At 44.5% G+C, this 16,538-nt stretch overlaps 1 protein-coding gene and 1 long non-coding RNA gene across 4 annotated transcripts in view; one reads left to right on the top strand and one right to left on the bottom strand.

The window, feature by feature from the left end:
- Positions 1 to 16,538, bottom strand: part of RIPOR2 (RHO family interacting cell polarization regulator 2) — a 60,870-nt gene that overhangs the window by 18,317 nt on the left and 26,015 nt on the right. For all 3 annotated transcript variants that reach the window (XM_084507758.1, XM_084507756.1, XM_084507757.1), the window contains exons 2-11: positions 14,536 to 14,662; positions 13,297 to 13,452; positions 12,589 to 12,667; positions 12,344 to 12,367; positions 11,471 to 11,524; positions 8,590 to 8,739; positions 7,596 to 7,659; positions 3,540 to 3,583; positions 2,552 to 2,677; positions 524 to 672 (exon numbers count right to left, since the gene is read on the bottom strand). In XM_084507758.1, the coding sequence (XP_084363884.1) occupies positions 524 to 672; positions 2,552 to 2,677; positions 3,540 to 3,583; positions 7,596 to 7,659; positions 8,590 to 8,739; positions 11,471 to 11,524; positions 12,344 to 12,367; positions 12,589 to 12,667; positions 13,297 to 13,452; positions 14,536 to 14,662 (973 nt within the window). The remainder of the gene's footprint in view (positions 1 to 523; positions 673 to 2,551; positions 2,678 to 3,539; positions 3,584 to 7,595; positions 7,660 to 8,589; positions 8,740 to 11,470; positions 11,525 to 12,343; positions 12,368 to 12,588; positions 12,668 to 13,296; positions 13,453 to 14,535; positions 14,663 to 16,538) is intronic.
- On the top strand, positions 580 to 11,243 carry LOC311430854. The gene is made up of 2 exons (XR_014689063.1): positions 580 to 711; positions 9,891 to 11,243. It is a non-coding gene; the product is annotated as an uncharacterized lncRNA (long non-coding RNA).

The following is a 16,538-nucleotide window of genomic DNA, read 5'->3' as shown; positions in this document are numbered from 1 at the left end:
ATTTTACTCTCAGAAATCACTTATGTAGCGTTGTCTGATATAATTCTTCTCACATGCAAAGTATTCTTGGATCTGAGTTGTCAAGCATCATACACGTTAATGAGAGAGGTACTCTACTGTTAACAGAGCTGCTGCATTATAAAGGAAACCAGTTGCTGTTATTGCTGGCTTCGTGTTTATTGCATTACAAGAAACAGCATACATGACTACAAAAGTTAAACGTTTCTTTAGGAGCAACAGTCACCTATTTTATTAAAAGACACTGAAAATGGGGTTTGAATCCTAACACTGTCAGCTTACCCATGCCTCCCAATGCAGGTGGACAATACCAAGAGATTTCCCACCACCCTCAGGCCATGTATAAAGCCCACAAAAGCCAGCTTTTAAGCCACAATTTCTACAAGGATTAAGGAGACCACATAGACCTTTTCAGTTCAGTTGATTTTTTAAATTATTATTATTTATTTATTTATTTTTTAAACAGCTACTCCACCCAGAGACCACCCAACCTGTTTTTACTTACTACCAGGTGATTTCAAGGTTCAGCTTTATTGTGCCAAGGTCGTTAATATCTACTGCAACCACCTGAGGTCGAGCTGCAAACAGGTCTTTTGTTTCACAGGTAACACTTCCCACAAGGATGTGAGTAGCAAGTCCCTTCACTTCTGTGACCTGTAAGAGAGAAGAACAGGATATTTAGGACTATACAAGGTATTGTAACCCTTAATTACAAGGTAATGTTTTTGTTTTTCCTAGTTAGAATCCCTTGCTAAAAGGCTTCTGAGATATGGATGTTTGTTGCCTCTTTGGGGAAAACAGATTTTTTTTGTTGTTGTTTGTTTTTTTAATAAGCGTATAGCTGCATATAATTATGCTTACAAAATGCAGGTATATTTTATTTATTTATTATGAGTGTCAGAAGAGAACAACCACACTGGGTCAGACTAAGGGTTATCCAGCTTTGTCTTTGGTATTTTACAGTGAGCATAAGCAGAACTTAAGGAAAGATCAATAACAGGCATAGTGTACTTGGTGTTTTTCCATCTAATACTCTTCCAGTATGGACAATTTTCTTGTCAGGGTATCCCATGAGCTAACTTGCCTACCTACCTACTCCAAAGGGAGATCTTGTCTATTTGTGGCCTGTAACTCTGAATCTGTGCAATTGTTTGCATCTACAATGGTCTTTGTTGATGATTTACACAAATTTGTTAGTGGAGAACTAGTTCCATTTATGCTTTTATGGTAAGAGTAGAGCACAGTACTATTCAAACTTGTATGTGTACATATCTATCTCTGCCTGAAAATTCAGAGGGACGATTATATGTGCAGCTCATCTACAAACAAATCTTTGGCTACTTACTTGAAAGTCAGTTCCTGAACCTTCATTGTGAAAGCATTTGTAGAGAGCCCATAAAGAAGTGAGAATTTACACGTTAACCTTAACAGTACCAGGACTCTCATTTATAGCTCTTGTGCTACAGGGAAGTGTTCTCGCTAAGCCTTCCACCTTAAATCTGTATTGTTAAATTTAGGAGAGTGACTCACCATGTGCTACAGCTTGACTTTCTATGCAAATCTGCTGTCTGGCACATCCAGGATTATTTTGTCGGTGTTTTGAAACTGCTTGTGTTTTTTTCACGATGCTTTTGCAGTACCTAAGTTGGACATCTCCCTTGATTTTCAAGACACTACTTAAGCTTCAGCTGCCTAAGCAGAAACTCCTGGACTAATTTTGATAACAGTTTTTATACAGGAATTAGGGAATGAGCATCTTTGGATTGGAGGTATATTGGTAGGAAAGCAGATGAGCACGTGAATTTTTCAACCAGAAGAGAACTTTGGGGAGGTCTGGGGCAGTAAGGGAATGGAGCAGTGGTGGAAAAACTCATGTCTGGGAGGAAAGATCACTACTGGGTTGTTCTTTCCCTATGGGACAAGGCATGGAGGCTGAAACACTAGGAAATTTTGGGAACTGCTGTGGAAAAAGCTGCAAAAAATATCAGGTGCACAGTTTGTGTAGTACTCCTGTTCGTGCAGGGTGCTGGGGTTGGACCTCAGGAATATCCTACCTCATGCCCAACTGTCTTCTACGTGTGTTTGAAGTAGAGACATCTATTTCTTCAGATTAACAGATGCTGCTCTCTTATCCGAGTGGCATTAACAAATTTATCATCAGTGGACTTTCTTGTTTTGTTTTTGTTGTTGTTTTTGCTGAATACTGTTAACAATCTGATTTCTAATTTTCCCTTGCTTTGGTGCAAATAACTAAGAGTTGCTGGAAAGTGATGTGAGGCAAGGGTTGTGTTAGTAAAGCCACCAGTCTAGGGAGACAACCTCTCCCACAAGGCTCCCAGACTGATTAGTCTTGTAGCACCAAAGATCAGGAAGTCCTATACCATTTCATTCTAGTAGATGTGTTGGAAATACTAATGATGATGCATTTGCAAAAAAATTTAATGATCTGCTTCTGTATTTTTGCTGATGGTGCATGTAAAGGCAGCCTTTTGGCTTCTGCCTTGCTTGCAGGTAAAGGAGTGAGCATGCATACCTTAATGGAGATCAGCCCAACAATGAGAGGGAGGAAAACCATTTCTTCTCCATCCCAGCTCTGCTTGCCATTCACCTCTATTTTGCCTTTCAGTTTCCATCGCTGGCGACCGTAACGCATAAAAATCTGAGAAAGAAAAGTCCTCTCATTATCTTGAGAAATCTACTCTCTTGATGCACAGGTATCAGAAACAGAATTGGGGAAAGGGTCTGAGATAGGTTGGAAGAGTTAGTGCTGTAGGTGCTGCCATTCTGCTTCCCAACAAGCCAAAAGGAAAAGGTCCGTGCATGCATATGACAGGGGACAAATGAATTGATGATCAAGACATCTGTGAAATGCAGGTTGAGGGAACCTGTAAGCAAGCTGCTGCAAGTTCCTTGCAGGTGCAGCTCTTGATGTTCCCAACTGGAGCACTGCAGTGACCTGAGATACTGACACAGCTTCACAGCATGTAGCACTGGGGTCTTGAGAAATGGTGTTTCTGTGTCTTTCTGCTGCTCTGCTTGATGATTGAGTAAAGCCTCAGCATCCAGTAAAGGATGCTTGCAAGGACTTCTTCAATTTGATCTGCATGCATGGGATGAGGTATATACTTTTATTTTATTATTTTATTTTTTTTTTTTCCTGGAAGTATTAGAAATGTTCGCCAAGAACAAGATGGTGAGAAGCATGCCCTAGTTCTGGGAGAAATATGGCTTTTTTCTTGTGTTTATTTAAAAAAAAAAAAAAAAAAAAAAGTCTTGTAGTTCATGGAGTAGCTAACACCCAGTGCTCCAAATATAATTTTCAGGTCTTGTGACAGATGTCCTAATATAGGCAGACAGAGAGAGATCTGTAATGTTTTTCAGACAGTTCACAGGAGAGCTAACAGCTGTTCCTTGGCGTGTAGATGTCCCTAAGTTTTATTCACCATGGAGCACAAAGTGACAGAAATTTGCCTCTTGTTTAATTATTTTTGCTATTGAACCAGAAACAAAGGGTGACATACCTCATACTGATCCCCGGGGCAGAGCCGAGCAAAGCCAGCCAGTCCTGGGGAGGAAAGACAGGGAGCAGCGGTCAGAGTGGGTGGGCAGCCCCCCCAGGACACCCCAATCCCTCCCGGTGCCAGGCAGCTGCCGTGCTGCGACAGGAGAGGGCAGCAGCCCGCACCCTGCAGGGACGTGTGGGTTTTCTTTCCTCTATTTTATACCAAAAAAATAAAAATAATTGCATTGTGGTTTCGTGCATATCAAAGGTTCGCACTTCCCAGCATTTTTTTTCCTCCAGGCATAATTCTCTTTTTCTATAATAATTATATATATATAAAACAGAAGAAACAAGCTTCCTAACGTCATCTGGCTTCAGAAACCGAGCTTAACGCCCTGACTATCGTGAGGCGTAGGCGAGCTGCTGATTATCATGTGGTGCTTGCTGCTTAACCCAAATCAGACCGAGCTATGCATTATAGCACAGGCTCCTTGGTGGAACTTCTTAACAGAAATACAGTGAGAGGGGCTCCTTCTTCTTGGTGCATCCATAACAGGCTCATTCCCACGCTACCTGAGTGTCTTTCAGCAGTAACTACATCAAGAGCCATGGCTGACATCTGTAACACGAGATCTCTCCTGCCTTTCCCCAGAAGGGTGAGGTAGTGCAGCAAAGCACTTGTGGCATACGTTTGGGAATTTTTTGTAAAAGGATGTCACGATGCTATTTCTATACTGGCACTGTGAGTACAAAATGGAAAGTTTCCTAGGGCTTGTGACTCCCTGTAAATCCTAGGGAAGTTACAGCCCCCATCCTGGCCTTGCAATCTGCTCTTCTGCAGGATGTAATAGTCTGTTTTCCAGTCACCTCATCCTCTCCCTCCACAGAGGGAATCCCTCCTTCCTCACAGATCTCCTCATTTGGTAGCTATTGCACTTGTTTTGCTATTAAAAAATAAATAATTACTTCATTTTCTGTAGCTGCTCAGTCTTACTGCAGCCGCAGATATTTTTGTAATCTTGTATCAGACTGCCTGCAGTGCTGCAACACCCAGAGAAACCAATCTGCAAACATTCACAAAGTCATGGCAGAGATGAGAATTACATTTTCTGGGGCCTTTGGACTGCATTTATCCTAAAATACCATGGCTGAATATACATATGTGTGTGTGTTAAAATAAACACAAGGTGAACCCTAGTGTTGGCTTTATTTACTGGGCTACAGCTGGGCCGTACACAGTCATGGCCAGTCCGTGTGATCTGCTGATCCTTCTCTTTCATTTCTTTGACCAGAAAACAGTTTTCTTCACTCATCTCATTGCTTAGCAGAACGGAGAGGCCTTTGCTCAGGGCTCATATTACCCATTCCTTTCTAATTTATTTACTGTTTATAAATAATTTAAACTTACTAGCGCTCTGCTGCTGCTCCTCTCTCCCTAGGCATGCTTTTATAAGGGAATTTGATCTCTGCTGGGACACATCACTGGGAGCATCTGAGGAAAACAAAAGGCCCTTTCTCTGCTTGGTGGATGGGGGGGGGGGGGGGGGGACGCAGCTTGGGGCTCCGTGTACGGGGTGTGTGGAGCCAAGGCCTGCGTGTGGTGACCAGCCCTGCCAGGCACCGTTTTGGGCAGGGGGGCACAGATAGTGGGGTGGGAGCTAGGTCTAGAAATGAGCTCTCGAGGCTGTTGGTGCTGCTCAAGGCTCTCCAGCCTGATGTGGGCACAGTGGATATGTACTGTCACAGGAAACATGCTTTTGGTGAATCTCGGGGACTAAATGTGTGTCAGGACCCAATGGTTCTGTTGTAGCACTTCAAGCAGCATGGCTTTGTAAAGCCAGCGTCCTGGGCTTGCAGTGCAGGTGGGATGGGAGGTTGCTCCCAAGAGGTCAGTATAATTAATTAGGGGGCTGAGCCATTAGGTGGCTGTGGTAAAGTGTCAGGGTGCATCCTTTGTGTGCAGGGCTGCCTGAAGGCTCTTGCAGCATGCACAGCTCTGCTTGGGTGCAGGAGGTGGGGCAGATGGGCTCTGGTGCTTGCTCTGGGACAGGTGTTGCAGAGCCCCTGGGATGTTGGACCAGTGCATTACTCTGAAATAGCTGAATTTTTCACCTTCTGCTACCCTGGAGCTTCAAAGAGGCGTAGGGACCCTTCCCTGCACATCAGAACAAGGCATACAGTGACTTCTATGGCCCCATACTGGGTTTTCCTATTTAATTTCAACACCTGACTAATCCTGAGCAGCAATCTAAGCCTGCTGGCAAGATTATTATCTTCATTTTGCAAAATGATTAGACTTTTTAAAATTATATATAACACAAAAGCAGCGTGGGCCCCTTACTTCCTGACAGTGCTGTGTGGGTTGGCTTGCTTTCAGCGTGTGCAATGGGGGACACAAAATAAAAATAACTGTCACTGGAGTGGCTGGGAACAGATAAGCTTGGGGGAGAGGAACACTGATTTTAACATTAGATCCTAACACTAGATGGATGTGCCACAGTGCAATGAAAAGGGGAAGCTTGCTACGTGATCTCTAGGCTTCTGTGCTAGAGCTGCTCTGAGCTGTGCCAACAGCAAAGGCTGGATTGTCCTACTGGATTCCTGTTCCTAGGTGAAATTATCTAGGCAGAAATCCTAGGTGTCCTAATTAGAGAATACTTAATGATATGGCATTTCTCTCTGCTATTTTCTAATTTGGGCCCCTTCACATTATGAGAACTGTGTTTAGAAGTAGCTGTTGCCTGTGGTTTGTTCACTGCTTCTGCACCTGAGCACAACACCGTGGCTTCTCTGCAGCCCGTGGGCTTTGCTGTAGGACTTGGGCATGCAAGAGAGAAAAGGGTCCAGACCTTTTCAGCCCAGTCACTTGTGGTGTCCCAATGTCTTCTGCAACAAGTCCTGCTGCCATGAACTCTGTGTTGCGCTGCATTCACAGCACATAAGGAAACACCCTGAGGGACATGACCTGGTGCAGTTCCCTTCCTGCACTGCATGGCCTTGGGTCTACTTCACTGTGTCCACACTGCACTGCTGTGGGATTCTGTATACAAATATTTGGCTCCATCTCTGTGTGTTTGTCTGGTAACTTTGCATTTGTGCATCTTTGCCTTTCCACATCTTTGCCTTTCCAGTAACTGACTGGGGGCTTTAAAATGCCAGGTTTGGTGCTCTGGGATGCAGCTAGGGGACCTACAAAAGCTGCTGCACTTGTTTTCTCTATGATGGGAGCATGGAGTGACTAATTTTAACTTGATCTAAGCTAGATCACATCTCATGCACTGCAACAGTTGGACGCAACTAAGTCCCATGTGTGACAGGGCAGGCAGAAGCAAAACCCTGGGTGAGATTTGTGAGCTCTGAAAAGTCCGTCATTAGTATTTCAGCTGGAGAATTTACAAGTGCATGAATATTTAGATCCTGAGATTTTTTTAATTTAAGACATTTAATATTACAGGAATAACAGCATTAGTGATGCTTAGTGATTCAAAGCAATGAGCTTCAGGTAAAACTGATTCCGCATTATTAAAACTCATAAAGACAAGGAGGAAAACATGCTACCACAGAGTTACCTAGGTCTTTCAGTGGTAAACTACCCTTGGGTCTGCTTTTTTCCATTTGCTTAAAAAAGGTAGTAGTGAAAGTTGGCAAAAGTAAAGGAAGTGGAAACAGACACTGTCAAATTAAGAAAGTGTTTTGAACTTCAGCTCTGTGGTATTCACATAATTTCCTACCCACCTTCTTAAACGGTTGTGGAGATAGAGGCACAAGGTGCAGCAGCCTTCAAAACTGAATCACTTTGGCTGTTGGGAAGGGTGTTTAGGGAGCCTAATTAGCACATCTCCCTTGAAAACAAAAATCATCATCTTGAAATTCTCCGTAAGCTTTGATGTTCCCAGCTCTGGGAACCTTTCCAGTGGGCAGAGGTGCAAGTCAGGGTTTGAAGGCTCAGCAATTGGTGCGGTGAGGGAAAAGCACACCTATTATAAGTCCATATAAAACTAGTGCATCTCAGTGCCCTCTGTAATGTACACAGACTTCTGCTGTTCAAAGAAAGGAAATGTGAAAAGGCAATTACCTTTCATCTTGATGCAAAACTCCCCCAGTAGGTTTTCCAGCTCTGCTTCTATGGTACACATGTTCTGTGTTGAAAGACAGAATAGTGAGGTCAAATAAACCCTCTTTTTTTTTTTTTGTTTGTTTGTTTTTTGTTTTTTTTTTTCCTTTTTTAAGGTCTATTTGGAAATAAAAGTTTTTGTTACGCAGATGAAGGGTGTTTTGCAATTAAACCAATATGCCAGAGCTGTTTAGCTGAATCTAGCCCTAAAAACAGCAGCTGAGCTATGCCTGCTTGCACCGAAGCTGAATGTAACCCCGCGCTCTTCTGTTGCTCTCTAATCCCTGTGTTGGCAACACCCAGTTGTGGCCCTTGCAGTGTAACCTGGTCACTGTCCCAGTCCTTTCCAGCCAGGATGTGTGCCAGCAGCAGCTCCGCGCCAAAGTGGCTCCTAGCATGTCATTAATCTCTCAAGAAACATGAACTACGTTAAGAAAAAAAGACTGTGGGAGGTGGGTATTGGACCCCTTCCAGCTCTTCCTTCAGATCGCGGAAGGATGCCACAGTTTGTGTGCTGCGATGTTTGCAACACCATTAGACCCTTCTTATTTTACTGCCTGTTTAATAAAATAGGTGGTGACCACAGCAAGTGGTACTGGATGGGATGCAGCAGGTATCTGCTTGTTCCAGCCAACCTGCCACCCTGGCATCTGCAGGGTAGGAGGGAGCATATATAGCTGCAACATACGTAGCTTAGGGGCAGATTTACTGCTCAACATGCAGTGGTTCCTGGGTACAACCCTGGCCTTGTGGATCGTAATTATTATTTCAAGGAGCTCTTTGGGCTCATGTCATCCATCTTTATATCAGGCATTCACCTGAGGATAAAATAAGAAAAAATAATCCTGCTTCACCAATTTTGCTTTTAGCCCCTTTATCTCATTGAATCTAGTGGCAAAGTTTCCATGGCCTCCAACAGTGCAAGAGCACAACAGTTGAACTAATGAAGATGTACCTCTGTGTACTCCTTGTAACTCCTGTTGATTTCAGTTAAACTCTCTCGAGCTGCTTTGCTGGCAGGAGACATTGCAAAGGCTTGCTTCATTTTGCTTGCACCATCGCAGAGACGTCTTTGGATACAATAGGCTTCATAAAGCTCATCCACCTGGAGGGAAAAACAAAGATGTATTGAAAAAAAAAACAAAAACAAAGCAAAACAAAAAAAAATCAGCATCTGAGAACTCAACAAAATAAAGGCAGCAAACTGAAGTAGTGTGTGATGCAAGGAAACGACGCCAAACAAGTGGTAAACCATTAGATCCAGGGCAAGCAAATGAAGCTGTGATACTCTTACAGTTGACACCATGAGATAAAAATAATTTCTGCTGCAAAAATCTCATTACAGCAACAGTAGATGCTGTCAGCAATTCACCTGCTTGCCCTGTGCATGCCTTTTAGCTATTGCTGCTGCCTTCCTCCCCCCAGTCTGGGACACGTGCAATTGCTGCCTTATGGCAGGAATGCAGCAAGCTTCTGAAATGTATTGGTGTGGAAGAGCTCTTTCAGAGGCACGTGCAACATCCAGACTGCTAAATGGGAGCAGACACATTAAAAGGCACGTTTATCAGGGCCAGCAATGCCTTCAGGATTGCTAACACCAGCCGTGGGTTGAGACTAATCCTCCAGAACGAGGAGATGTAGCCAGAATCAGGAAAAGCTTAGGAACAGCTGATGTCGAATTAAGAAAATATTTTGAGCTTCAGCCCCACAGCCACTCATATAACTTTTTAGTGATCTCCTTCGGTCCTTGGCATGATGTAGACTCCAGACACTTAGTAAGCAGCTCTGGAGGTTCTGCAAAACTTGGTTGCATGCATTTTATAGTCTCACCTGGATCTAGCTTCAGAGTGTGATGGATTTATGTGTCTCATGCTTTGGTTTTCCTTTTTCCTCTAATCCCTGCACTGAAGGTACATGTTTACTCCATCCAAACTGTTCAGTGAGAGTCTACAATGGGATAACTTCATCTATATGAAGTTAAGCTGCTAGATACAGGAGACATAGGCTTTCTAATCTGACTTTATCAGGGTGAGGAGGGAGAAAGGAATAGAGAAAGATACATCTTCTAGTGACCCTTCTAAGATAGGATGGTATTAGTTTTTTACTTAGAATAACTGTTTCCCTTCATTCTCTCTGACACCAAGTGACTGCCCCATGCACCCTGGTCCTCACTAGTGGATTTTCACAGCAGAATTTCTCTCAGTGAAAACCTTCCAGTGCCTTGGCTTCCTGTCTATAACTGTTTTTCTGCATTAGGAATAATCCCAATGTGACCATCCAGGTGTGCTGTGATTCCCACTTTTCCAAGCCTGCTTAACCTCCAACAGAAAGTGTCACCTCCTATTTGGAGCAGGACTGCTCTTCCTGACAGCTTTAAAGCATGACATTGATTTTTACAAGGTGAACTTGGACTCCTGATGGCTGAAGCACCTAATGAGGGATCTCCAGCTGACATGGGAGCTGCTTTGCAGGTGAAGCAGTGCATCAAAGAATAATAGAAGCTTTGGCAGCATTTTGCCATTTCAAAGTTACAGGGAAAAGCTTCTTGGAGCAATATCCACCACTATTTCCCTTGCAAGTCCACACCACTTCCCATGCTAAAGACAGCTCCTGTAAATAGTCGTCTCTTGGTATTTACTCCTGCTGTTAGTGTGGAGCATTGACCCAGTGCTGGTGTCCTGTGTGGTGGGGACGGACTTATCCACTCTGACAGATGAGCTCTCTGCTCCTCACATCCCATTTTAGGGACAGCGGGTGCCCTCGTTCAGCACAGCACAGCTTCCTGCCAAAAGAGCCCTCCTCTGGGGCTTGCTCAAAAACACCAGTGTGCCACCACCTGAGCAAGACTGTGAATTTTAAGGCCATGCACCTCTGCTCTTCCTGCCTCTGTTGCTGTGGGTTACAGAAAGTGAACTAATGTGCTCAGCTGACCAGCATTACCTCTCGCGTTTGGTGCTTTTCGTTCCTATTATAAGCACAGAAACCATTAGCTCTGAGCAGCTGGAGTGGGAAGGACGTGAATGGAAATGTTCTTCAAGCAATAATTTTGCCATTCATGTTGCCAGCAAGAGAGAAGGTGGTTTGGGGAACAAATTTTCAGCCTATTGCCTGGTGACTTTTTCAGCTCTGAGAGTAAGAGAACATGAAATTAAAAGGTTTGGATGGGCTGTCATAATTGGAGCACTTCAAGCTGCATGAACGCTTTTCAAACAACTCTCAAAAGACATTTCATCCATCAGAAATAATTCATTCTTTTGTCAGGCTCAGGAAAGTAACTAATAGCTAGCAGATATGTTTATAACCGAGAGAATACATGCTGTGGATTTTGTCCAGCTTGAAAATGTATTGGTATAAATCATGAGTACCTCTACTGGGTATGATAGACTCATTCTCACCGATGTAATCAAGCAGATGTGGGCCCACCAAGCCACGCAGAAGAACCATTAGCAGTGAAAACTGGGAATAACTCCAGTCTAGCCATGGTGCACGGTGGGAACAACTGCTGAACTAGATTGTTTTCAGCTGTAACGCCATTTCTACCTATAGTTTGAAAATAAGCATGCTGTGAGAGAGACTTTCCCCAGCAGCTGTCTTATCCCATGTTCTCTGTATGGCTGAAAACACATGGGAGCATCATGGGGCATGGAGAACAGCTGGACATCAGAAGCTGCAAACCCTTTCTTTGTCTCTGACCCCCAAGTGACTACAGCAAAAATACTGAATGTGGGAGAGGCTTTCTCAACATTGGAGTGGAGGGGCACCTTTTTGGCCAAGGGTTTGTTTTCCTCATAATGTAAGAGCTGGTGCAGAAGACAGATGCTAAGGATGCTTGTTACCTTGCTGATGTGGAACTCCAGCCTCCTCATGTATCGCTCCACTGCTTTGATTTGCTGGAGGAAATAGAGAAGCAGAGGGTGAGGCACAACTGAATGCAGCAGCAGGACATCTCTACTAGCTCTGCTCATGTCTTTGGGTCCCCAGGAGCCTGAGAAGCTCCTTAAAACGTGCAGGATTTCATTGCCCACAAATCCAGAATCGACTACAACACCTTACCATGATTAATCTGCTGATGGAAAAAATTGATCTCATTGGCATCTATATAAAAAAAACTTTATTAAACAAACAAACAAAAGCTTTCTGTTGGGTCTGCATAGGTTTTCCTTGATGAAAATTTCCTGGTTTGTTGTTGTTGTTAAGGAATGTGAGACTTTTTGGCTTGGAAAACTGTATTTTTTCAGTACTTTGAAAACCTGTATTAAAATTGATGAGGTTTTGCATTTCAAAATGCATTCTTTTCCTGAATAAACTGTTTTTGAAAACAAAAACAAGCTTGGTATTTTGACTGAAAAAAGACAGATTGCTCAGGAAACTTTTTTTTTGAAATCTTTTCTTTTGTTTTACTCAGAATTTCCCAGGGGGGAGAATATTTTCAATTTTTCAACTTGTTATTCCCTAGCATTGGCAGGAGCAGGGATGGGAGAGAACCGTGCGGGCCAGATCTGTCCTAAGGGGCAGCTACCAGCAAGCCCACCTCCAACTGAGTACTCCTGTGGGGCATTTCTCCTGCTCTTTGTGAATGCCCAGATTGTGAAGCTTCGATGGTGTTGGCCTGACTGAGAGATTTGGTTGAGAGAGTTCTCCCATGCCAGCTCCATACGTCATACAACTATTAACCCTTCTTGCAAGAAGTGTCCAAGAGAGTAACATACCTTATCTAAATCATACAGGACTCCCTGCAACAGAGAAGAAGAAATTGTGATTTATTTTGCAGCATAAGAGCAACAGAGAAACATGAGAAAGCAATATTTATAAGTAAATAGAAACAGAAAATCAAGATCTGGAAGGGACAAATGGCACACATGCAAATTCCCAACTTCCCGCTCCCAGCCTGTGACTGCTCCAGTACCTCTGGGACATTGTAGTGCATCTACCCAATAAAAAGTGTGACACGTACCAGGCGTGAGTTTCTTCTCATGTCTTTTAACTGAGCAGTCAACTTGTCCAGCTCTGTCTGGTGAACTTCCAGATACTCGCTGTAAACACAAACCAGAGAAGGGAGGCGTGAGATCTGCGGCACGTAACAGAGACGATTGCTGAGAGTCGTAAAAGGAAATCTCTGCAACAAATGGCTTTCCTTCCTGGGTGCGCTTTCAGACAAAAATGCATTTGCATTGATCTGTCCTAAAACCAGCTTCCCTGCTGCCTTTCAGAGAATAAGTAGGAGCCTGTTATTTAACTGTGTATAACAGCTCGGTGTTTTCCTGTCACTGAATGACCACTTCCAAGTAAGCTGTCTGCTGCTTAGTTTACAGGCTGGTGCCTTCCAATCTCTGCTCTCCTATCTGGCTGGTAAAAGCCCCATTATCATCTGAGACGTTATCTTAAGGGTAATACAAGCCTCTGATATGACACAAGGAAAATTGGAGAAAAAAAAAAATCCAGTTGAAATCCCAGCCCTTGGGATCTTTCCTATCAAACTTAGTGGAATTGGGATTCTTTCCAATTTCCCCTACAAATAATTCCAATCAAAAGTATTACAATGAAGACTGCAACAGGTGTATTCTTCTAGTCTATGATTAAGGATCTCTGCTCCTGTGAGATGTCATTCTAGGCTCTAAAATGTCACAGAGCTTCAGTCGGCAAGCACAATAAAGGCTCTTACTCCAGGCCATTCTTCAGGGCTCTGTAGACTTCCTCCATCCTTTTGGGCTGGGGCTCCTTGGGGGTGGTGCTGTTCTTGTGGCCCAAATTATGCATTTTCTTCACCTTCGCTTGGGGCTTCTTGAGCGCAGAGGAATTTTCAATAAAAGAGTTACACCTGCAAAGCGAACATTAAAGAGGGGGAAATCCCTATAAATCATAACGATCTCAAAGAAGCATAGCTTAAAGAAATCTTCCTGATATTATCTCTGCTAGCAGAAGCGATTCTGCTTACGTGCCTGCCAGTTAAAGTGCTGTGTTTGTTTATAGGTTGAGAGGTCTGAGCAGCCTGGGACTTGCTGTCAGCTTTTGATGTGCCAGTTGCCTTTCTGAGATATGGATGCCGGCTTAAGTCCCAGGCTCAGCAGCCCTTTCTCTGTCTCATCCCATGCCTGTCCTGCCTCACGTCACCATAAAGAGGCTAAATACAAAGGGGAGCCCAGATAATATCAGGCATAAAGCCTGAGGGCTCCTTAGGAAGACTGGGGGGTGGTTAAGCGTGTGCCTGGAGGGCAGCATCATGCTGCTGGTGTTGAGCACGGACTGCAAATAGAAGAGAGTTGTGCTGCATGTAGGTGCCTCCTTGGACTCTTTTCTCTCGATCAGCATCCAACAACCATCACTGACCTGAGCTGGCAGTGTGGAGGTGCACAAGTGGAAGCTAATTATACAGTAGCCTCTGGGGTTTACTTTCTGGCTTGGGAAATGCCTGGCTCAAAGCCTGAAGTCCTGTCTTGCCAAAAGGCGATGCACGGAAGGGTTCTGTCCCCGGAAGGGTTCTGCCCCCAAGCTCTGCCCTCCCTCCCAGCAGGATGCTGAGGCAGCCCCCCGAAAGAAGGGGACTCGCTTTGAATTCACAGGGAAAAATGACTTTTAGGTAGCGGCAGTCTGAAGCTGGGGGCGGTGGGAAGCGTAGCGTGCTTCTGTGCACTTTACGTGTGAAAAGATCGCTGTATAAATTAGAGAATTAAAGTTGTTCTCTGAAATGTTCTCACAACTCTGAGGCATGTGCGGAAGCCCTGCGTTAAGGGTGGAGGGGAAGTATTTGGTAGTTAAGACTCAGGGTAACAGCTTGATTATACACACAATGTAGAGAGATATTTTAGCCTAGAAAACTTTTTTCCACCTTTTCCACCTTCCAAACCCCAGCGCCTCTTTAGCACCTGATGCAGAAGCTTCCCGTAAAGAGCACAGTACTTGCCTGGAGCGTCTCTCTTGAAGCCCGCTGAAGCCAGCAAAGGACTGGCTCCTGATAATCCCATTAGGACCTCCTGGAGAGAATGAATGTGATCCTATTGACATGATTTCTGGGAGCCGGGAGGATATTCCTGAAAAACAACAGAAGGAACGTCAGGGTAAAAAGGTGGGCAAGAAGCACGTGGTAAGGCAAGGACTGCCCGGCATCCCAGGGGGTGACTCAGCCCCATCAGGGGCTGTCAGACAGGGCACAAACATGACTCCCTACTCCAGCCTACAGAGATCCATCACTCTCTTTTCAGAATAAACCACAAGAGTGCCTGCAAGGATGTTGAATTTTCTTGGAAAACAGCAGAGAAGGTGAGGGTTTTACATGTTCTGTGTTTCACACATTCAAGGGGGCCTTGGCAACACGAGAGGAAGGTCTTGGTATGTGTGTGTGCTCATTTCCAGTGCCCAGCTCAGCATTTGCACTCAGCCTCAGCTTAGGGATCAGCAAACTAAGGAGAAGGAGACAGTGGTTCTCCATCCTGCTGGACCCACCACCTCCATCCTTCCCAGGGTGCTAATGCTGTCATGCTGCGATACGCATGGAGAAATTAGGCCAGCTTGAAAATAAACAAAAAAATAAAAATAAAAATAAAAAAATATTTTTTTTCCCATCTATTTTAAAAGGTAGCCCTGGCATGTCCTGTACCCCCTGTTCATTTCACCTCCAACAGCTGTGGATGAGGTTGAGGCTGAGACAGGACTGAATAGCAGGGCAAGAGCTGCCTGCAGGCAGCAGAGCTGATGCTTTGTAAAACTGCAGCCTGCGGGGCTGAGCGGGTGCATTTAAAGCAGCCTCATGTTTAAAGCAGTCCCCACAGATGAAGAACAATCCAGAGCTGAGTGCCCAGAAAGGAGCCACTTGTGAGGACCACGGATCTGCAGCCTGAGCCTTCACAACCAGATTTATTTATTGAAGATAAGGAGCAGAGTTACATGGTGCCTCCACGGCAAACACTCACTGGAAAAAGCAAATATGTGGGGAAATGTTGTGTGCAGTCCAGTTGTGTTTAATTTGTAATGCTGGGCTGGACAAATACTCTCTGAGGTGGTGTTAGGCATCGTGGCAAGCTACTTCTCTCTGGAGAGGACTGCATTGCCCAAGAAGAGCTGCTTTGTCAGGAATATTTCTGTAAGAGCTTTGCCAAAAATATTTCTTCCAGCTCCAGAATTGTCAGCGCCATTAGCAATGCGAAGTTCTCCCTGTTACACAACCCAAATGGCATCAACCTCCCAGCTTCGGGAGTGAGAACTGGATCAGTTCCCGTGTGACTGGGCAACCCTCACAGATACAAGCTTGGCTTTGTGATATGTGTATTTAAGTTGAATATTCTGGTTTGCTGTGACCAGTAGGTAGCTGTGATCTGCCCAGGTAGTCCTGGAAAGCTCTCCTTGTCCCCAGTCAGCCTGAGGAAGAACAGCCACCGAGATCTCTCTCATGCTGGCTGCGCCAACCAAAACCTTCTTGAATGATCCCCAGGCATGTTTGGGGGATTAGCGCGGGCAAGAGGCTATTCCAGTAAGCAGCCTGGAAGTGGCCAGACCCCATTTTGGGAGACCTTTACAGCTGGAGGCCGTTCCAACCTGGCTGGCCCCGCTCCTGGAGCACAGAGGCAGGCGTGACGGGTTTACCCCACCGGCATTAATGGGAGATTCAGCCCCACAGTCATCAGCTGTTCCTCGAGAAATAAGGGCAGCAAGAGCAAACCTGAAACCAGGTGCTAGTCCTGACCACGCTGGCTATAAAAACACAGGTACTTCGGATTCAAAACTCATATAAAAATGCTAGCATCCTCCTCACAGTGAATATCTTCTGTGCTAACATGAATGAAGGGCAAAGGTCTGAACAAAACCTTTGAGCGTTTGCATGCACGCTGGTAGCATTAGGTTTTCTTTTGCTTTGGGGGAGCTTAAAAATATAATAATCTCAAAAAAGGAATTTACTGATTTATTTATTTT

This window comes from Aythya ferina (assembly GCF_964211825.1).
Source record: "Aythya ferina genome assembly, chromosome: 2".
NCBI lineage: Eukaryota > Metazoa > Chordata > Aves > Anseriformes > Anatidae > Aythya > Aythya ferina.
The sequence above is the reverse complement of the archived record's forward strand: the minus strand, read 5'-3'. Positions and strand labels throughout refer to the sequence as shown.